The sequence below is a fragment of the Kogia breviceps genome, chromosome 18 (genome assembly GCF_026419965.1).
Source record: "Kogia breviceps isolate mKogBre1 chromosome 18, mKogBre1 haplotype 1, whole genome shotgun sequence".
In the NCBI taxonomy this organism is placed as follows: domain Eukaryota; kingdom Metazoa; phylum Chordata; class Mammalia; order Artiodactyla; family Physeteridae; genus Kogia; species Kogia breviceps.
Genome location: NC_081327.1, coordinates 5,905,762 through 5,927,515, shown reverse-complemented (window position 1 = coordinate 5,927,515; position 21,754 = coordinate 5,905,762). Strand labels below are relative to the sequence as shown.

The 21,754-nt window shown below is 48.8% G+C and overlaps 2 protein-coding genes across 9 annotated transcripts in view; one reads left to right on the top strand and one right to left on the bottom strand.

The window, feature by feature from the left end:
• The window catches only part of VRK3 (VRK serine/threonine kinase 3), a 44,282-nt gene extending 43,174 nt beyond the window's left edge, over positions 1-1,108 (bottom strand). For 2 of the 5 annotated variants that reach the window (XR_010837746.1, XM_059044166.2), the window contains exon 1: positions 873-1,108. The gene's annotated coding sequence lies outside the window, so the exon portion shown is untranslated. Of the gene's footprint in view, positions 1-449; positions 695-872 lie in introns of those variants that run through there. The other 3 variants (XM_059044170.2, XM_067019001.1, XM_067019000.1) reach the window with 3 other exon arrangements.
• Positions 587-14,512, top strand: ZNF473 (zinc finger protein 473). Of its 4 annotated transcripts, none has more exons than XM_067018991.1 (5): positions 587-1,728; positions 4,585-4,737; positions 6,475-6,601; positions 8,045-8,134; positions 9,413-14,512. In XM_067018991.1, the coding sequence occupies exons 2-5, from the start codon at positions 4,729-4,731 to the stop codon at positions 11,974-11,976; spliced, it is 2,790 nt and encodes a 929-aa protein (XP_066875092.1). In that variant the 5' UTR covers positions 587-1,728; positions 4,585-4,728; the 3' UTR covers positions 11,977-14,512. The 4 variants fall into 4 exon arrangements, with proteins under 4 accessions (XP_066875092.1, XP_066875091.1, XP_066875093.1 ...); XM_067018990.1 differs by having other exon boundaries at positions 587-1,488; positions 9,413-14,511; XM_067018992.1 differs by lacking the exon at positions 4,585-4,737 and having other exon boundaries at positions 1,349-1,488; positions 9,413-12,720.
• Positions 14,513-21,754: the final 7,242 nt, after the last annotated feature.

Sequence of the window (21,754 nt, the reverse complement as noted above, 5' to 3'; positions counted from 1 at the left end):
AGCATTGGCTATGTAGCCAACATGTGCTAAGTTTGTTCATTCATTCATTCGCTCAATAATTATTCACTTAACTCCTAATATGCCTGCTACTGGGGATACAGCAGCATAGGAAACAAACATGGCTCCTGACCCGACAAAGTTCATTCTAGTGGGGGAAGACAAGTTTAATAAACAAGTGAGCAAGCAATTGTTTAATACGTCACGTGGAAGTAGAGCTATACTAAACTCTCAATAAATATGTATGGAAGAAAGAAGGGAGTCTCAGTGTTGAAGTCACCGGTTCAAGGTCATGTGGCTAGCTCAGGACTCAAAGCCAAGGCTCCAACACTCAGGCCAGTCTTTATCATTCTTTCACCCATTTTCTTTATTTACTCAACAAACATTTACTGAACTTCTGCTATGTGTTTGATACTGTGCCCCTCCTGGAAGAGCTAAAGATTAGACTCTACCTTAGGGAAGGAGGGCTAATCATCTAGGTGACGGGATTCGCCTAGGCCCCGTCCTCCACGGAAACCAGAGATGACGTAGTACCACGGCGGGGCGTCTGTCGAACTCCCCATTAGCTCCGCCCGTCTCCGTCGTAGCCACGCCTGTCACCAAGAGCCCGAAGAAACTGGGGACACTTGGAGCCGGCAGGTTATTTCGGAGACCAGAAGCTTCTCTCATCCCGACCCCCGACCCCGCTCCCAGGGGCTCCGCCTCCCAGAGAGTCGCGCTGACGTCACTGGCACCACGACCGAACTCTGGCTAGGGTATCAAGAGACCTCCCCCTACTCCGCTTCTCCTTCCCTTCACCTCTAGATTTGGTGAGCGGAGTGGGGAGACATATTTGCAGTCAGACCCTCGGACCCTCCAGGGGAACTGGGACTCACCTTCTCAGTTGCCCCGCAAACACTTCCCTTTGGGCGGAAAGCGCTGCGCGCGCACCCTCTCCCTCGCAGGACTGCGCCCACGCAGCCTACGCAGACCGCCGGATTGCCCGCGGGCCGTGCCTTCCTGAGAACTCCATTTCCCAGGCACCTTCGCGGCAGACCAGCCTTGGGAGAGGGATTATTCCCTCATCGCCCAACCCCATTCCACTTTCTGTGGAACGCTTCCTGGTTCTATTGCGCATATGCCAACGTGGAGCCAATCGTAAGGAGGGATGAACTACGAAGACTGACGAGGTAGTCCTTCAAAAGCTGGACTACAATACCCAGGTGCCACCTGATGCCGAGTCTCTTTCTACTCTATTTCCCAGTGTGCTCAGCGGGACCTCTAAAGACGAAGAAGGGGGTGGAGATGGGAAGACAAGAAAAGGCGTTCGCATAGCTCTCTGGGAAACGGGGTCCTGAGGCTGGCGCGGAGGATCTTGGGTGAGGAGTAGCTGTGAAGAGATTCTCCCGGCGCCGAAAGTGGCTGCGGGGAGGCGCGTGTCAGAGGAGTTGGGTCTCCGGCTCCCACCCGTTTGGGGTCTAGTCTTTTAACCCGGCTGACCGCAGTCTCGAGGTGAGGAGACGCCGGGGCTGGGATCGCTGAAGACGAGAGGTGACGGAATGCTTTTGGGGTGACTTCGGCACTGGGCGAGTCGCCTTGGGCTGTGGGTATCTAGGTGGAGTCTTGAGCCCTTGTTCAAAGTTACGAGCCAGGATCTTGCTGAAGTGGTTTCTAACACTCTCCGGCAGCCCTGAGAGGATCGATTCTATTTTATTTTATTCTTGGGTGAGGAAACTGAGGCTGAAGGAGCGGGTGAGTTGCCTGAAGTCTTTGGCAGAGCTGGGTCGGTTCTTGAGGGGTGAATGAATGGGAGTTCCTTAGAAAGTCAAGATATTTACCATTTATTTGGGCGCTTTCTGTGTGCCAGCCGCTGCTCTGTCCTAGCATTTTCTCTTGTCAGCTCCGCAGCCACCAGAATCATCTCGGGAATCAGAATTTAGAGAGTCAGTAGGGTGCATGTTTCATAATCAGGCAACACCCCCAAGCGAGATCTGGGGCAATTCTTGGAAATCGAGTATTTCTGCCAGAAAAGGCATGAATATTCACACTGAAGTGGAATAAAGAATATACATAGCCTGTGGCAGTTCGGGTTCAGATTGGCTGCCAATTTTTGAATAAAGTTCTGGTTTTCAGAGCCTTACGTTTTCAGAATTGTAGACAAGAGATTGTGGATGAGTTGAACCTGCCCCATTTTGTACATGTAGAAACAGGCACAGAAAGGGTGAATGATCTGGCCATGGTTCCACAGCAGGAAGAGGCAAGATTCCCTGACTCCAGGGCCTAAGGCTTTCCAGTCCTATTTGTCTCAAGTTATTATGACAGGCTGGGTGACCTTGAGCTTCGCATCAGGGCTCCAGTTTCTTCCCTCCCAGGGCTGAGAGTGTATGAGATGTGGACAGAATGGGATCTGGAAACTGTACATCGAGTTCTCAAACTCAGATGTCTGTGAGCGTCAGGCAGATAAGGAAAAGGAGAGAAGAGGTCTGGGTGAGGGCTGTGGGGCATCTGGGAGGGCTCACCCCACCTAAAGCGGGGTGTGGGGGTAGCTCTAAACGGCCTCCAACAAACTAGCTTCGTGGGAATGCAGACCCCATGTGGCCAAATCCTAGGATTTTTCAGAAGCTGGAAATCAAATTTTTAGGTGAAATCTCCCAGCTTTTAAGTTTGGGATTACTTAAAAGAATTTTCTGTCAAAACAGTCAATGCCAACTCAGGCCAGATAAAGCATCTGTGGATTGGACATAGGGAACAGTCTTGTGGTTGCCAAGGGGGAGGGGGGCTGGGGGAGGGACAGATTGGGAGTTTGGGGTTAGCAGATGCAAACTATTGTATATAGACTGGATAAACAACAAGGTCCTACTATGTAGCACAGGGAACTACATTCAATATCGTGTAGTATACCATAATAGAAAAGAATATGTAAAAGAATATATATATATACACACATATACTGTATGTACATATATATATAAATAACTGAACACACATATATATATATAAATAACTGAATCACTTTGCTGTATACCAGAAACTAACACAACATTGTAAATCAACTTTACTTCAATAAAGTAAAATTTTAAAAATCTGTGGATCAAATTATACTAAAAAGTCACGGCTTAACCTCTGTCGTGAAGGAAATCCTCATTGGGTAAAATGTTGGCACTTATTATAGGTCTACCACATTCCCTTATCTGCAGTCACAAAATCTAGAACGCTCTGAAAACCAAACATTTTTTTCCATGGATTTGGTGCCTGCAACTGACTAGAACTGTTGTGATTTATTACTTTTAATTATCCTACCTAGAGTGAATATTGATGCCTCTGCTCTAGAAATATCAAAGTATTCAATTATGAAATGCTCCCGCCAGCGCCCTCCCCCTGCCCCACTGCATTGGGATTCTAATGAAATACCCCATATATATGGTGGATCACCTTTTTTTTTTTTAAGAGTTTTTTTCTTGATGTGGACCATTTTTTAAAGTTTTTATTGAATTTGTTACCATATTAATTCCATTTTATGTTTTGGTTTTTTGGCCGTGAGGCATGTGGGATCTTAGCTCCCCAACCAGGGATCAAACCCACACCCCCTGCATTGGAAGGCGAAGTCTTAACCATTGGACAGCCAGGGAAGTCCCTGGATCATATTTTTAAAGTCTGAAAATTTCTGAATTCAAAGCACACCTGGCCCCAGAGACTTAAGAATTGTGGACCTGTGTCGTTGCTGATTCATGATATGGAATGCTTTCGACACCCCATAGATATATGCTACTGAGGAAATACACAGTGGCTGCACCAGTGGTACAGTGTTTTGCATACTATGGGTCATGAAAATAACTCAGGGGGCAGTGACCATAATTTTTTTTTTTTTTTTTTTTTTGCGGTACGCGGGCCTCTCTCTGCTGTGGCCTCTCCCGTTGAGGAGCACAGGGTCCGGACACGCAGGCCCAGCAGCCATGGCTCACGGGCCTAACTGCTCCGCAGCACGCGGGATCTTCCTGGACTGGGGCACGAACCTGCGCTCCCTGCATTGGCAGGCGGACTGTCAACCACTGCGCCACCAGGGAAGCCCCATAATTTTTTTTTAGTGAAGTAAAATAAAAGCAACCAGAATGGTAAACATCCCAGTCCATCCTACTTTGTTAGATGAAGTATTGTTTCATGAAGCTTTTGTTCAGTTATGTATGCAAATGAGTAGTCATGGTATATATTGTCTGTGTTACTGTGGGTCATGGTTTAAAAAAAAAAAGGTTGAAGAAACATCAACAGTCTTGGGGGCTCACCTGGACTTAAGTCTTAGAGCTGATAATCAGAAATATCAGAAGCATCGTCCCAGGGGTTCAGTTAGAGACACATAATGTGTTCTGTCAACAAATATTTTAAAAATCCCTACTGTGTGCCAGGCACTTTGCACACAGTGGGGAGCAAGACAGAAGGTTCCGCCAAGGTGATAGATCTGAATCTCCTCCTCTCCCAAGTGGCTATTTACTGGCTGTATTTACTGACTCTGAGTGCCAGGAAGGGCTGTGCAGTGGCCTTGCGGGCTCTGAAGCACAGGAGAAACGTGGGGCTGGGTGGTTTCAGTAAATAGAATTGTTGTGATTCTTGCAGGGAGACTTATGTTCTGACTCCTCCTGCTTCTGGACGTTTTTGTGGCTCCTCCAGCATGGCCAGAGTCAGCCCTAGGAGGAAGGGACACTTTCTCCCAGGAGAGGGAGCTTAAAGGAGGACTCAGCTGCTGGGCCCCCATTGGCTATGACTGAGGTGAGTCGAGGGTGGTGCCTCCATATCCTAACCCATCATCCCCAAAGGCTGCACAGTTGGCCTGCCTCGTTCAGGCTCACTGTCTTATCATGGTCCCCAACGCGATCTTTTCTTTTTAAATTAATTAATTAGTTTATTTATTTTTGGCTGCGTTGGGTCTTCGTTGCTGTGCTCAGGCTTTCTCTAGTTGCAGCGAGTGGGGGCTACTCTTCGATGTGGTGTGTGGGCTTCTCACTGCGGTGGCTTCTCTTTGTTGCGGAGCACGGGCTTTAGGCGCGCAGGCTCAGTAGTTATGGCTCACGGACCCAGTTGTTCCACGGCATGTGGGATCTTCCCAGACCAGGGCTTGAACCCGTGTCCCCTGCTTTGGCAGGTAGATTCTTAACCACTGCACCACCAGGGAAGTCCCCCAACTTGATCTTCTTAAAGGAAAGCCCTCACACTGTCGCTCTCCTGCTCAGTATCCTTCCAGAAATCCTTATTGCCTATAGGAGAAAATCCAGGTTTCTGAGCCCATCCCTGTGTGAACTGGGTCCTGCCCCTCTCCACCCTGTCTTCTCCGTGTCCCCACACACGCCGTACTCCCTCCTTGGCCTGGTGGTAAAACGTTACTCTGTATTTTCCAGCTTTCCGCCTTTGGTCAGGCTCCTCCCTCTGCTAGAATATACCCCGCCCACCATATGTGGCTGGTGAATCTTCCACGGCCTTCAAGACCCAGCTCATTCCCCCCACTTTCCCTGGGCAGCGTCAGCTCCTCCCCGCTCTGGTCTCCCATATCACCCCTGCTGCCTCCGCTGTAGCACAAATCCACCCGGATGGGGTGTCCCTGACCATATCTGTCAGCCCCACCAGACTTGACGCTCCACGGGGACAGGTACTGATTGGGACTCATCTCTGGGTCCCCAGGGACCATCACCGGTTTGGCACACAGGAAGCCTCAATATATTTTTTGTTTGTTTGTATTTTAATATTTATTTGTTTGCGCTGGGGCTGAGTTGTGGCAGATGGGCTCCTTAGTTGCTGCTTGGCAGCTCTTTAGTTATGGCATGCATGTGGGATCTAGTTCCCTGACCAGGGATGGAACCTGGGCCCCCTGCACTGGGGGTGCGGAGTCTTATCCACTGCACCACCAGGGAAGTTCCTCGAGGTGTTTGTGGAATGAGTAAATGAAACAGAAACAGGCTCACACACACACAGAACAGACTTGTGGTTGCCAAGTGGGAGGGGGTGGGGGAGGGAAGGATTGGGAGTTTCGGATTAGCAGATGCAAACTATTGTACATAGAATGGATAAAGAACAAGGCCCTACAGGGAACTATATTCAGTATCCTGTGATAAACCATAAGGGAAAAGAATGTATATGTATAACTGAATCACTTTGCTGGACAGCAGAAATTAACATAACATTGTAAATCAACTATAATTAAAAAATTTTTTTTTAATTTAAAAAACTTAAAATCTTGAACAAACACTGAAAAAACCAAAAACCAAGGTAGATGGATGTCAGGATCAGGCAGACCCACCTCTGTGACCTTGAGGGAACCTCATATCTCGTCTTCAAGACTCCTTGTCCTTGCCTAGAAAATACGGGAATGCCCAGTCTCTTACATCTGAAGGTTCTCACAAGATGACTTTTGCCAAAGGCCTGGCCCATGGGGGGCTGGGGGGGCTGAGTGAGCCGTTGGCCCCTCCCTGACCCCAGCCCCGCAGTCATCACTGACAGTGTGTTGCATTCCAGGAATTTGCGATCCTCAAGGACATAGCCATGGACTTCACCTTGGAGGACTGGGAGCAGCTGGGGCTGGACCAGGGGGACCTGTTCTGGGACACGGCACTGGACAACTACCAGAACCTCTTCCTGCTGAGTGAGTGTCCACCTCAGCCCCAGGGGCCTGTCACTGCCCTGCCTGGTGATCACCCGTGGCTCTCTTGTCACCCATGGAATGAGCCCCTGCCTCCTGAGTGCCTCAGACCAGCGTACTCAGCTGGCCGATTCTGCAACATTGGCAATGCCTGGCGACCTTTTTGATTGTCACCAGTTGGCAGTGGTGGGTGTGCTCCTGGAATCCAGTAGGTGGAGCCCAGGGGTGGGTGCTGCCATATATCCCAGAATGCAGGGATTATCCGACCCCAAATGGCAGTAGTGCCCAGGTTGAGAAACCCTGATCTGGCCCCTGCCTTTCCTCTTCATCATGGTAGAGGAGTTCCTCCAGCTGACACTTAGGGATCTTTGCATTTGCTCTCCTCTGTCCTCTCCCTGACTCAGGGCTTCCCCTGTTTTTTTTTTTCTCTTAAAAGAAAATATTTATTTCTGGCTGCGTTGGGACTTTGTTGCTGCGCGTGGGCTTTCTCTAGTTGCAGCGAGCGGGGGCTACTCTTCGTTGCGGTGCACAGGCTTCTCATTGTGGTGACTTCTCTTGTGGAGCACGGGCTCTAGGTGCATGGGCTTCAGTAGTTGTGGTACGCGGGCTCAGTAGTTGTGCCTTGTGGGCTCTAAAGCTCAGGCTCAGTAGTTGTGGCGCACGGGCTTAGTTGCTCCGTGGCATGTGGGATCTTCCCGGACCAGGGCTCAAACCTGTGTCCCCTGCATTGGCAGGCGGATTCTTAACCACTGCGCCACCAGGGAAGCCCCGTGGAGGTCAGAAGTTTGAAGTGGGTCTGCCTTGGCTGAAATCCAGGTGTGGGCACGGCTGGTTCCTTCTGGAGGCTGTAGGGGAGAATCTCTTTCCTTTCCCTCTTTCAGCGAAAAGATGAAGCCTACTTGCTGGGCTCATGGCCTCTCATCTTTGAAGTTAGCAGTGGCTTTCTCCCCACTGTAGCACATTTCCCCAGGGATTATAACTCTGTGCTCCCTTCCTTGAGGAAGTTTGCAGGGGGTAGAGTGTGGGATTGAGCTTTGGGACCCCAACACACTTCATCATGGGGCCTGGCCCACGGAGGCCTCTGGCCGTGTGTGTGGTCCATGGGTGAATGAACGAATCGCAGATGGCCGAGGAAGTACCTGCCTCTCCCCGGCCACTCTGCTCATTCCTCAAGAGCTGTTACAGATCCTTTGTGTTCCCAGGCCCAGTTGACACAGCTCTGATCACTCTGGATTGTGACTGTCCAGGTTCTTCTCCTCCACTGGACTGGGAACCCTGTAGGGCAGGCATCCCTGGAGTCACCCAGTGCTGCATCTGGCCCTTGGGAGCCATGTGCTGGATAAGGTGCTGAATAGTCAGGAGAGCCGGGAGGTTCCCACTCAGCGGCCGGATGGCCCTCCATGCTGCTGTCATCTGGTTGGTGACAATGCTCCTCTCTCCCTTCAGATCCCCCCAGACCCAACCTGACCTCCCATCCAGATGATGGGGAAGAGCTGGCGGCCCTGGCGAAAGGAAGCCCAGAGTCAACAGGTCCTGGTGAGTGGGCAGAGAGGGCCCACCAGCACCCAGCGAACGGGAGGGTGGAGGGGTTGTGGGGCATGGCCCTTTGTGGGCCCTCCATCTTTGGGACCTCCATCCCACCCAGTTTGTCTACCCAGACAGCTTGATTCCCTGCTTCCGGGCTTCACTCTGCCTCACACTGGCTTTAGGTCCAGGACCCTCACCCTGCATGCCTTATCTCCACCTGCCTCTGTGTTCGGCACGTGGTTGTCCTGGTGCCCTTCCTCTGTCCCCTCCACATCCTTCCAGACTCAGCAGGCGTCGGCCTTCCATTCCCTGAGTTGGTCTCTCCACCTTCCTGCCTTGTGCCCCTTGTGCACTGTGGACCCCCTGTCTACCTGTTTCACCCCGCTTTCGTTCAGGCCTATCCTTCCTTCCTGTCCACAGGGCCTAGCAGATGGCCCATCTGTTAGTAACTCAAGCCCGGGCCTAAATGCTGCCAAGAGCCTTCGGTCTGCCCTCTTCCAGGCCACAGTTTCTCCAGGGGATCCAGTCAAGCAGAGGATTCCCGGGTGTTACACTGGTCGAGACATCCCCAGGAGGAAAAAGCAGAGGCAGGGCCCTGCCTGGGGCACTAGAGGCTTTTCTCATTGTTAGGCTGTTAACATGAGGAGAAGGACCCCTGCACCAGAGGCCACGGAGTGGAGGCTGCATGGCTCAGTCTCACCCTGCACCCCAGCCGTCAGCCTGGAGCTCCATTCTCTGCTCACCTCTCGTGAGCTTGTGAACATGGACCTTCTGTAGCCTCCCGTTGAGCGCACAGGTGTTTTCACATAGGCCCAGGCTCCTGCAACCGTGGATTTCTATTTCTGCCACCTTAACATCCAGGCTGGTTCCAAGCATGGGTAAACCAAATGCAAACCACCTTTGGATGTGGTTACAATGATAACCATGTGGTAACAATCGTATTGCATGTTATCATTTATACCTCTTTTCCACTGAGTGCTCTTCTCTAGGAAGTGGGCCTTAGCTGATGTGGGTGACGGTGGAGAGTATCCACTGAGAGCCTCCACTTCTCTGTGGAACCCTCGAGGTTGCCCAGCTTCCCTCTTAATCCTCCTGGAAATGGGCTCTGTTTCCTGTGATGCCAGTTCCAGCTGGATCACCACTCTGGCCCCGTCTCATTCATCCCCTTGCCAGATAGGCCTGACTCAGGACGCATCACCTGTTCTCCCTTTTGTCTGCTCTCAGCGTGCAGCTCCAGTCTTTAACCCCTAGGGCACAGGAGACATTTGCACTTGCCCTCTCTTTCAGACACCGCTGAGGCCAAGACCTCTCCTCTGCCACAGGACTTCTTGGAAGAAGGACTCTCCCAGGAGATTACTGAGATGTTTTCCAAGGATGGCCTCTGGAACTCCCATCTGGAAGAAGCCTGCATAGGTCAGAGCTGGTTAGATAGTTTGCTAGGAGATCCAGAAAGTCTTCTGAAGTCCGATATTGTTACCAGCAAGGAAAGTCCCACTGAATGCAAGAGCCACGAACTCGAGAGCCACAAACTCAAGAGAGGCCTTGGTCCCAAGTCCCTCCTTTCCCCAGGAGCGGGTTCTGTGACTCTTGATCTTCCTGAAAGGAGCCTTACACCAGCTAAGTCTCAGGAAAGTGGGAATGACGTTGGGTGCTACTCAGACCAGAGCCAGCAGGATAACATCCAGGGAGGGGAGAAACCATATAAATGTAGTCAGTGTGAGAAGAGCTTCAGCCAGAGCTACCTTCTGATCCAGCACTGGATTCTTCACACTAGGGAGGACCCCGCTGTGCTTCAAGAGTATGAGAAAGATGTCAACCAGAGTTCTGGCCTTTTTGTGCAGTCAGTGACTCACACAGGCTCCAAGTCCTATGTGGGTAACAAGTGCGGGAAGACTTCTAGTCAGAATACACATGTCCTGTGGCATCATAACATTCAGAGTGAAGAAAAACCATGTAAGAGTCAAGACAGTGATGGTCCAGCAGGTCACGACTCACAGCCTGTTGAGCGTCACAACCCCCCGCCAGGTGGTAAATCCTACAAATGTAATGAATATGGCGAGAGTTTCAGCCAAACCTTTCATCTCACCCGGCATCAGAAAACCCACACTCGGAAATGCTACGAATGTGCCAGATGCAAGGCGATCTTCAACTTTAAAAAATACCTCCTCCAACATCAGAAAATTCATGCTGCAAAAACGACTGCTGTGTGTCAGGAGTGCGGGAAGGCCTTCAGGAGAAGCTCCTTGCTTGTCAAACACCAGTCTGTTCACACTGGAGAAAAACCTTATAAGTGCGATGAGTGTGGGAAACGCTTTAGCCATATCCTGACCCTAAAGACCCATCAGAGGGTTCACAGGGGCGAGAAGCCTTACGAATGCAACAAATGTGGGAAAGCCTTTTACCGGAACACTCACCTTAATGAACACCAGAGAGTTCACACGGGCTACAGGCCCCACAAGTGCCACAAATGCATCAAGAGTTTCACCCGGCCCTCCCACCTAAATCGACACCTGTCCATTCACGCCACAGAAAAGCCCTACAGCTGTGCCGAATGCAAGGAGACCTTCAGCCACAACGAAGACCTTGTTCAGCACCAGAAAATCCATGCTGTGGAAACCCCCTACCAATGTCAGGAGTGTGGTGAGCGCTTCGTTTGCCACTCGACCCTAATTTGCCACCAGAGCGGTCACACCAGAGAAAAACAAGGACTCGACGAGAGCAGGAAGATCTTGAATGAGAACCCAGAGCAGAGAGAGCCTCCAAGGGTCAGCAAGAAGCTCTTTAAGTGTAACAAATGTGAGAAAACCTTCAGCTGCAGCAAATACCTGACTCAGCACGAGTGGATTCACGCCAGGGTGAAGCCCTTTGAGTGTAACCAGTGTGGGAAGGCCTTTGGCCAAAGTTCACAGCTCATCCGCCACCAGAGGATTCACTCTGGAGTGAGGCCGTATGAATGTGGGGACTGCGGGAAGGCCTTCGTTCATAGTGCCTCCCTTGCCAAACATCAGTCCACCCATAAGAGTGAGAACCCCTTTCAATGTAACAAATGTGGAAAGACCTTCAGCCAAAGTGCATGTTGCTCAGAACATCAGTTAATCCAAACTGCGGAGAAGCCCTTTACACCTAACAAGTGTGACGAAGTCTTTACCTACAGTAACCACCTTGTTCAACATCAGGGAACTCAGGCAGGAAAGAAGCCCTTTAAGCAAAATGAATGCAGGAAAACATCGCAGCAGAGCTCGTGCCTTTCCAAGCATCAGAGAATTCACACAGGTGAGAAGCCCTATGAATGTGGTGACTGTGGAAAAACCTTCAACCTGGGTGCTCAACTCATCCGACACCAGAGAGTTCACACCGGAGAAAAGCCTTACGTTTGTCAGGAATGCGGGAAAGCCTTCAGCCAGAGCTCGTGCTTTTCTAAGCATCAGAGAGTTCACACAGGTGAGAAACCCTACAAATGTGGCGACTGTGGGAAAACCTTCAGCCGGGGTGCTCCACTGATCCGACACCGGAGGATTCATACTGGAGAAAAGCCTTATGTTTGTCAGGAATGTGGGAAAGCCTTCAGCCAGAGCTCGTGCCTTTCTAAACATCAGAGAGTTCACAGTGGGGAGAAGCCTTATGTGTGTGCCGAATGTGGAAAAGCCTTCGCCCAGAAGGCAAATCTGGTGCAGCATCAGAGAACTCACACTGGGGAGAAGCCTTATGCTTGTGATGTGTGTGGGAAAGCCTTTGCCCTTAAAGCCCACCTCAGTCAGCATCAGAGAATTCACACCAAGGAGAAACCGCATCAATGTCCACATTGTCAGAAAGCCTTGTGCTGCTGCTCAGGTCTTAGCCAACATCAGTGAGTTCACACTCCAAAGTAGCAGGTAGCAATTCTGCCCATGGCTGCTGGGTGGCAGCAGGATCCCAGATATCTGAGAATGTGTTCATCCGAGGCCTAAAGTTGAAACCATCCCAGTGTATGCCCCTCCCCGCCGAGAGTAATAAATCTCTCTATTAATAGAGATTGATTAGAAAATTTACATGCATGAGTTTCATTAAAACAATGAAAACACAAACATTGAGAAGCTGTGGAGCTTCAGAAGTCAGAGGTAGACTGGAGCCAGTCTGCTGAGTTAAATCCCAGCTCTGCCATCTGCCACCTAAGTGACCTAGGGAAAGTTATGGAACCTTTCAGGGCTTCAGTGTCCTTATCTGTAAGATGGGAAAAATAATAGCTACCTACTTCATAGTGCTGTTGTGAGGATAAAGAGATGTAAAGCACTTTAGAACTAAGTGCCTAGCACATAGTAAGTACTCACCAAGTGTGAGCTACAAACACGCATCATATATAACAAATATCCTCTTTTACATTAAAAGGAAGAGAAAATTAAGCAACCATCTATCTTTATTTCACTGCAGTTAGCATTATTACTGATAATGTGCATGGCTTTTATTTTTAAAGTTTTCCACCAAAATATCCTTGGCTTCGTTGGATCCAAAACCCCAGCACTTTGCTCTTGAAAAAAAAAAAAAAGCCTAGCCTTTTTCTTCCCTCCATCTCTCAGCTCTGTCCTAGTACTTACTTTTTTTAAAAAAATTATTTTATTTATTTATTTTTTTGGCTGCGTTGGGTCTTTGTTGCTACACGCGGGCTCTTCTCTGGTTGCAGCGAGTGGAGGCTACTCCATGTTGCGATGCACAGGCTTCTCATTGTGGTGACTTCTCTTGTTGCGAAGCATGGGCTCTAGGCACGTGGCCTTCAGTAGTTGTGGCACACAGGCTCAGTAGTTATGGCTCGCGGGCTCTAGAGCGCAGGCTCAGTAGTTGTGGTGCACGGGCTTATTTGCTCCGCGGCTTGTGGGATCTTCCTGGACCAGGGCTTGAACCTGCATCCCCTGCATTGGCAGGTGGATCTTTTTTTTTTTTTTTTTTTCCAGTAAGCGGGCCTCTCACTGTTGTGGCCTCTCCCGTTGAGGAGCACAGGCTGCGGACGCACAGGCTCAGCGGCCATGGCTCACGGGCCCAGCTGCTCCGCGGCATGTGGGATCTTCCCAGACCGGGACACGAACCCGTGTCCCCTGCATCAGCAGGTGGATTCTCAACCACTGAGCCACCAGGGAAGCCCAGCAGGTGGATTCTTAGCCACTGTGCCACCAGGGAAGCCCTGTCCTAGTACTTTCTTAACCCGCAAAAAGCCAAGAAGAACATGTAAACTAACATCGCACAGCAAGAACTTTCCACTCCTAACCTCCCAAACCTCTCACTCAAAAGGACCCCCTCCCATATCCACAGGCCACCCCTTCCCATAATCTCCCATTTAAAGTTGTTGGTTAAATGATGAGACCCAATTTATCATAAGAGTTAATATTAATACCGTAAACAGCTGGATTCAGTTAGGAAAGCTGCACTGGATGTCGCTGTCTCCACACGGTTCACACCATTTATACAGAAGATGTGCTTGGTAGCAAAAACTGTGATGCACAGAAACGACTGCTGGAATGTTCCTCCTTTACCAGTTGTCCAAGTTGGCCACTCACCAGGTGCTTCCCTAGGCTCCAGGGTGGGAAACACCAATACGGTAATCCCTGCCCTTGCCTTGAAGCTTCTAGAATCAAAGGGAAATGGATGGCCTCATTTCCATTGCCAAGTGACGTCTTAAAATACCACGTTCTCTCAAGTCACAGCAAGTCCTCCGAGGATTGTTGGCAAGCCTGGTGAGGACACAGTCCTTCCTGTTGGAGCCCCAGAGTTCACTGCTCACCTTGGCCAGGCTTGTTCTACAGCTGAGTCTCACCTCAGGGAACCACACCACCAGCTCTCTTGATGGCACCTCCTCGGCCCTGAGCTTTTGTGTTCCACCAGCTAAGTGGCCCAGCCACCTCTTTGCTGAAGCACAATCTTACAAAGACATTGGACTCTTGACACTTTTAATATTCTTTCATATTTTTGGTGCTAAAAAAAGTTCAGGAGTCTGTGCTCTGGGCCCTTAGGATTTTCAAACCTTGCACCTTGAGTTGTGCTGGTTGGTTTTGTCATTGAAACTGGGACCTTGTTGGCTGACCATTCACACCACAGTGGGGAGTGTACTGGTTTTCAAATGGCGGAAATGTCCAAGTCCCCACCTGTTGTATCTGGGCAACAGGCCTGATATATACCTAAGGGGCGGGGCAGGGCAGGGCAGGGGCGGAAACAACTTGATAAGTGTGTTCAACAAAGAGTTTTTGACACCACAGATAGAGGTCAGAGGCCTTGTAGAAAGTTGGCAGCCATTGTGTGTGTGGGGGGGGTGGCGGGGGGGGGGGAACCTAGGTAACTAATGACCTGTGTTCTGTGGGCCAGTGTAGAAACGCCCAACCTCATGTTTGCGTGTTGGTTCTCTGATTAAAGTTTTGAGTTTCTAAGTGTTGATTGCTTTTCTCAGCTCAGTGCCACACGCCTGGGCAAAGGCTGGGCATGCGCAGTCACTACGTGCCAACTGCTCACATTCTAGGATGGGAGGGCTCCTAATGGTGAAAACCACCCCACGATCAGAGGGTTAAATCTGTTTTCCCAAAGTCTGCGAGGGGCAAGGACCACCAGGGAACCCCTCAATTTCAGTTGGTCCTCAGCACCCAGCACTTTTCCATTCTCATGCAATCCTACCTGATCAAGGAGGAAGCGTGGACGGCATGTTTATTCCTCTCTAGTTACAAAGACACAGTAGGCCTCAGGCTCAGGCAAGAGTTGTTGCTACAATTTAATATTGTTTTGCTCTCCTGGTACTTATTTTACTTCCCCTCTCCCTCTTTTTCCTCTACTGACAAGAGGTACCAGTTTCCCACTCATGGTAGTGGTAGGAAGTCCTCTAAAAATAAATTGATTTGTTTTGTTTTAAAGCTGATTTAAAGGAAAATGCATGGCACACAACTACAGTAAAACAAATTGACCGTGGTATGTCATCAAATGAGGTTGGGCAACACTCAGCTAAGGCCTGGCCTCCTGCCAATGGACTCTTAATTGTATCCATCAGGATGAACTAGATTATGCTATGGCCACATAGTTGTGTGTCAGATTTCGGTAGCTGTTTACTTCCCTCATGTCATGCTACGTGTCCACTGTGAGTTGGCAGGGGTGGGGAATGGGGTGGGGCTGGCATCTTACTCTACCCAACCCGAGAGACCAGTGTTCCCTTTTTGAGTCTGTTGATCCCTCTTGGTTACCGCAATGAGAAGATAGCTTTAACACTTAGCCTCTCCCCAGGACCCCAAACTCTGCACTTTGGGTGGGCAATGCTACCCACTGAAAACATGCAAATAGTAGTTTTCATTGCATTTACTTTTACAGCAAACTTCCATTCACGGCAAGTGATACCAATTGTTCAGTCGCAGTCGCGGTTGAAAGTTTCAAAGGGCATGGATTGAAATAAATAGGAGAATCTTGGGACAGGCAGTGGCGTCTTAGGAGGATGGAAAGGGGCCGCTCTGCATAAACCAAGGAGGTGGGATGTGGATGCCTAATGTTGAGAAGTTACTGTTCTAGGAAAATCGCACCTAGGAATGGTGGTTGCAAGAAGCTGGCGAAAGGGGCAGTTTTACAAGCTGAAAACAGTTGTGGGGATGGGTGGTGGTGATGGCCACACAAAGTGATGAATGTATTTAATACCATTGAACTGTACACTTACAAATAGTTAAGATGGTAAATTTTATGTGTATTTAACCACAATAAAAATTGACAAAATTAAATGGACCAAAGATATATCTAAATGTAAGAGCTAAAACTATAAAACTCTTAAAAGAAAACATAGGTGTAAATTTTAACAACCTTAAATTAGTTAGTGACACCACAAACAAAAAAAGACAAAAAAGATAAGTAGGACTTGATCAAAATTAAAAACTTTTGTGCTTACATATATATGGACTCTAAGGGAAAAAAATGTCATGAAGAGGTTAGTGGTAGGACGGGAATAAAACACAGACTTACTCGAGCATGGACTTGAGGATATGGGGAGGGGGAGGGGTGGGCTGTGACGAAGTGGGGGAGTGGCAGGGACATATATACACTATCAAATGTAAATTAGATAGCTGTTGGGAAGCTGCTGCATAGCACAGGGAGATTACCTCTGTGCTTTGTGACCGCCTGGGGGGGTGGGATAGGGAGGGTGGGAGAGAGGGGGATGCAAGAGGGAGGAGATGTGGGAGCATGTGTGTATGTATAACTGATTTAGTTTGTTGTAGAGGGAAAACTAACACACTATTGTAAAACAATTATACTCCAATAAAGATGTTAAAAAAAAAAAAAAAAAAAAAAACTTTTGTGCTTCAAAGGACAACATGGAGAAAGTGAAAAGACAACACAAAGAAAGAGGACAAATTGTTGCAAAGCATATATCTGATATAGCACCTGTAGCTGGGCTATATAAGGAACCCTTACGGCTCAATAGTAAGACAAATAATCCACTTAAAAATGGCAAAGGGGGCTTCCCTGGTGGCGCAGTGGTTGGGAGTCCGCCTGCCGATGCAGGGGACACGGGTTCGTGCCCCAGTCCGGGAGGATCCCACGTGCCGCGGAGCGGCTGGGCCCGTGAGCCATGGCCGCTGAGCCTGCGTGTCCGGGGCCTGTGCTCCGCAACGGGAGGGGCCACAACAGTGAGAGGCCCGCGTACCACAAAAAACAAAACAAAACAACAACAACAACAACAACAAAAATGGCAAAGGATCTGAATATAGATTTCTTCAAAGAAGATACACAAATGGCCAATAATCACATGAAAAGATGTCCAACATCATTCGTCATTAGGGAAATACAATCCAAACCACAATGAAATACTACCCACTAGGATGGCTATAATCAAAAAGACAAGTATTGGTGAGGATGTAGAGAAACTGGAACTTCATACCCTGCTGGTGGACTTGTAAAATGGTGCAGCCACCTTGGAAAACAGTCCGGCAGTTCCTCAAAAGGTTAAACCTAGACTTACCCTATGACCCAGCAACTATACTCCTAGGTATTTCCCAAGAGAAAAGAAAACACATGTCCACATAAAAACGTGTACACGATTGCTCATATCACCATCATTTACAATAGCTTCCAAGTGGAAACAACTAATGTCTATCAACTGATGAACTGATAAAATGTGGTATAATCCATACAATGTAATACTGTTTTGCAATAAAAAGAAATCCAGTACTGATAGATGCTACAACAAGAATGAACCTTGAAAACATTATGCTAAGTAAAAAGATCAGATATAAGAGGCCCCATATTGTATGATTCCATTTAAATGAAATGTCTGGAATAGGCAAATCCACAAGACACAGAAAGTAGATTAGTGGTTGCCAGGGGCTGGGGAATGGGAGGATCGAGAGAGGCCAGCTAAGGGATTTCTTTTTTAGGGTGATGAAAATGTTCTACACTTGGGACTTCCCTGGTGGTCCAGTGGTTAAGACTCAATGCTTTTACTGCAGAGGGCATGGGTTCGATCCCTGGTCAGGGAACTAAAGATCCTGCATGCCGCGTGACGTGGTTAAAAAAAAAAAAGTTCTAACCTTGTTTGTGGTGATGGTTGCACAACTCTGCGAATATACTAATTATTTGTGCTGTGAATGAAGAAATGTGCTTTACCCTCCATCACTGAAGGCTTGTTACCCTGGAGGCAGCCTCTGGGGGTCATCTTCCCCAGGAAGCCCTTCCAAAGTGGGAGATCTTGCCCCATGTTTTGAACCCTCAACTGTCTGAACTGTGTCCGAACCCAATTCACAAGGGTCAGGTCAGGGCTGGGGCCAGCAGGTGGGACATAACAGCCTCCGTTGCTCAAGCATCTGCAAAGAGGGCAGGGAACCCATTAAGTGTAAATGAGCACCACGTGAGCAATAATCCAACCTGTCATTCAGCTCAGCTTTCCTGAGCTCTAACCCATGAGGATGCAGGACATTACACTTCTGTGCTCCATCTGATAATGATCTTAGGCTTCCTGTTCCTGGACCATGTTACAAGTATGGAGCTTCTGAAGAACTATGGCCTGACAGGATGCCCACCCCCCGCCAAATTTGCTTTGAACATCCAGGCTGATGTCGGCACACATACACACAAACACAGCAAGAAGGTATGAAACGACTTATTAGTCACACAATGTGACGTTTTTTAGGGAGCAGGCAGGCTTCCCAAGCTGGTTCGAAAGTGGCTTGAAAGAGAGCAAGGACAGGCTTGGGGTTAGTATAGTGGTTAATGGGTGGGGCCAGGGTGAGGGTTCCTGCCTTTGGTTTGAACTTCCCACTGGCACCAAAAGAGGGCAGAGCCAGGCTTTCCAATCTGCTTCCCCAGATGTGGGACACGGGAAAAGGGAGGGGTGAGGCTCAATGCTTTCAGCAAACATTGAAAAAAACGGAGTTGGGAATTCCCCGGCTGTCCAGTGGTTAGGACTTGGTGTTTTCACTGCCTGTGGTCCCAGGTTCAGTCCCTGGTCGGGGAGCTAAGATCCCGCAAGCTGCGTGGTGTGGGCAAAAAATACAAACAAACAAACAAAAAACATAAAAAAAAAATCAAGAAAGAAAAAAGGGACCTCCCTGGCGGTCCAGTCGTTAGGACTTTGCCTTCCAATGCACGGAGTGAGGGTTTGATCCCTGGTCGGGGAGCTCAGATCCCACGTGCCTTGTGTCCAAAAAACCAAAACATAAAACAGAAGCAATATTGTAACAAATCCAATAAAGACTTTAAAAAAATGGTCCACATCAAAAAAATCTTTAAAAAAAAGTAAAAAAAATAATGGAGTCACTCTTTATTACATGAGGAATTTTTTTGTTGTCTAATAGCATTTCGTTGCTTGGCTTTGAAAATTATGAGTAGGCCTACCTATCTGCTGGTGAAAGAAATCCCAACAAGATAGAAAAGAGTTGTTTCCTTTGTACCATAAGCTGCATGAAAGCAGATCCCCACTGAGTCAGAAAACTTCCGTGCTTGATAAATTTCAGCTGTTACAGAGGGACAGAAAGACCTGATAAAACCCACCAGGAAAACACGGCGTCACAAGGCTTGGGCCATTCCATTCCTGAGAGATCATTTACACCCGTTACGACAAGGAGTGAGAGCCAAAAATGCTTCAGTCTTGTATTACTCATAAAACAATAATAACGATAAATTTCTTATTACAAAACATTTACTAATTACCTTTCTTAGAAAGTTAGCTTAGAAACTGAAACTGAGAAACTGAACTGGTTCAACACCATTTAATTCAGCCAATGAGTCCCTAAACCAAGAATGAAAGATCAGTGAACAGCCCCGGACGAATCTCCACTCTTCTCTGAGCCTCACTTTCGCCCGTGGACTCAAGAAGGATATTGGATAGGAGGATTCTCAGGACAGTCAGCGAGTTCCGCCTACTCCAGCTTCATTGGCTCAATCCCACCTGAGGTCCCGCCCCTTTTCCAGGGGCCTCCCGTCCACGCCCATTCCAGCCAATTCCCGCTCTAGTCCTGCTCATAACCACGCCTCATAACCCCGCCCCTACAACCTCCTCGCCTCTAAGCCCGCCCCCCGTCCAGCCTCAGGCTCCTTGACGGCAGGCCCCAGCCTCGCCCAAATTCTCATTCCCCTCTGTCCTCTAGATCAGCGGTCCCTAACCTTTTTGGCATCAGGGACCGGTTTCGCGGAAGACAAGTTTTCTACTGACCTGTGGCGGGCGGTGGAGTATGGTTCAGGCGGTAATGAGAGCAATGGGGAGCCCCAGATGAAGCTTTGCTCGCTAGCTGTTCACCTCCTGTTGTGCTGCCCGGTTCCTAACAGGCCATGGACTGGTGGGTACACCGGCCAGAGGGTTGGGGACCCCTGCTCTAGATGGCCTAAGACTCCGAGACCGCTCCGAGCCTCTCTTCTGGCCAAAGACGGGGAGGACAGGAGTGTCATGAACACTTGTATCCTGAAGTGCCTGGCAATTGGGCCTTGGACTTCGAGTAGGTCCTCCACAGACAGTCCCCACGAAGGCGGCGCCGCGGAGTGCACCGCCCCTGTGCCATGCATGCCCCTGCGCCTGCGCAGGCTCCCTAACTACATTTCCCGCGGGATTTCGGCTCCTCAGGGCGACGGTCCTCTGAGGGCAAAGGCTGAGGAAACCCTGGAGTTCCGAGGCGGCCTCCGCTTTGGGTACAGCGGTGTCAAAGTCTTCTTCTATCTTCTGTAGGCGGAGTGGTGAAGGAGAAGGAGGTTACACAGTTTGTTTCCTCTCGACCAATCACAGGCTGCGTTCTGAAAGCTCACCACCGCGCGTCCTCTGTCAGGGAAACCGTCAATTCCGGAAGCCTGTCTCCATGGCAACTGTCTAAGCACTGACGCTAGGCGAGGGGCCCTCTTTATTTATTTTATAAATAAATTTATTTATTTTTGGTTGCATTGGGTCTTCGTCGCTGCGCAGGCTTTCTCTAGTAGTAGCGAGTGGAGGCTACTCTGCGTGGGCTTCTCATTGCGGTGGCTTCTCTTGTTGCAGAGCTTGGGCTCTAGGCGCGTGGGCTGCAATAGTTGTGGCACGCGGACTCAGTAGTTGTGGCTCGCGGGTTCTAGAGCGCAGGCTCAGTAGTTGTTGCGCACGGGCTCTGCGGCATATGGGATCTTTCCAGACCAGGGCTCGAACCCGTGTCCACTGCATTGGCAGGCGGATCCTTAACCACTGCACCACCAGGGAAGTCCCAAAGGGTCCTCTTTAAAGGCTTTTCTAAGTAGTAGGGATGCTCAACAAAACAGCGTGCTTTGCTCATAAAACTTAATGAAAAACGTGTTACAGCACAAAGGGAGAAAAACTGGGTAGGGCGGGACTGAAAGAGTTGATGTGAGGAAGGTTTCTCAGGGGAGGGGTCGTGAATAAGGCTTTGAGGGATGTGTAGGAGAGCGCCAGGAAGAGAAAAAGGAAAAATGCTATCTTTATTTATATATCTGGCCAAAATTAAAGCTGTATGATATACTTACATTGAGGGAGTGGGGAAACTAACATTCTCTTACTGGGCAAGTGGGGATGGGAATGGCTCAGTCTTTAAATAAATCAATCAGTCAGTGACTATTTTCTGAGAAGCTACCATGTTCTAGGCAGTGCTCTAGGCACTGGAGATATAGTGGTGACAGACACAAAGGACCTGCCTTCAGGGAGTCAGAGCAGGCAGTAAATAGGGAACCTATAATAGGAAATTACGGTAAGTACTATGAAGTAAACAGGGAAGGGGCTGAGATAGGAATGAAAAGGTGATCAGGCAATATAGTTATTTGAGAAAATAATTGTGAAATAAAACCATGTAAATCTCAAGTGAATTGTAGGGAAATATTAATGTATAGCAGGTGGAGCTTGCCTTACCTGTAGATTTCTTCTTCCTAGTGTTTGTGAGGTTGAGTTGGGGTTTTCTCTTACTTGCCACTGAAGGCATCCTGAAGTACTAGGATAAACAAGATGAATGCCTTGTTTTGGTCCTTTTGGCTACTTGAGCTAGTGAACTGTCTTTCTTGTTTGAACTCTTTTAAGTTTTCTGTTATTTGAAACCTAAAACATCTTTTGTAATATAGCTTATTATTCTCATTTAAAATATGAAGAAACTGGATCAGACAGCAAGGCAATGGCGAAGGCAAGATTCAAGATTAGGTTCTCTTAGGGGCTTCCCTGGTGGCGCAGTGGTTGAGAGTCCGCCTGCC

Coding starts and splice junctions, on each gene's coding strand:
- ZNF473 (XM_067018991.1), top strand. Junction 6,602..8,044: donor CCAGAACCTCTTCCTGCTGA/GTGAGTGTCCAC, acceptor CTCTCCCTTCAG/ATCCCCCCAGACCCAACCTG. Junction 8,135..9,412: donor CCCAGAGTCAACAGGTCCTG/GTGAGTGGGCAG, acceptor CCTCTCTTTCAG/ACACCGCTGAGGCCAAGACC.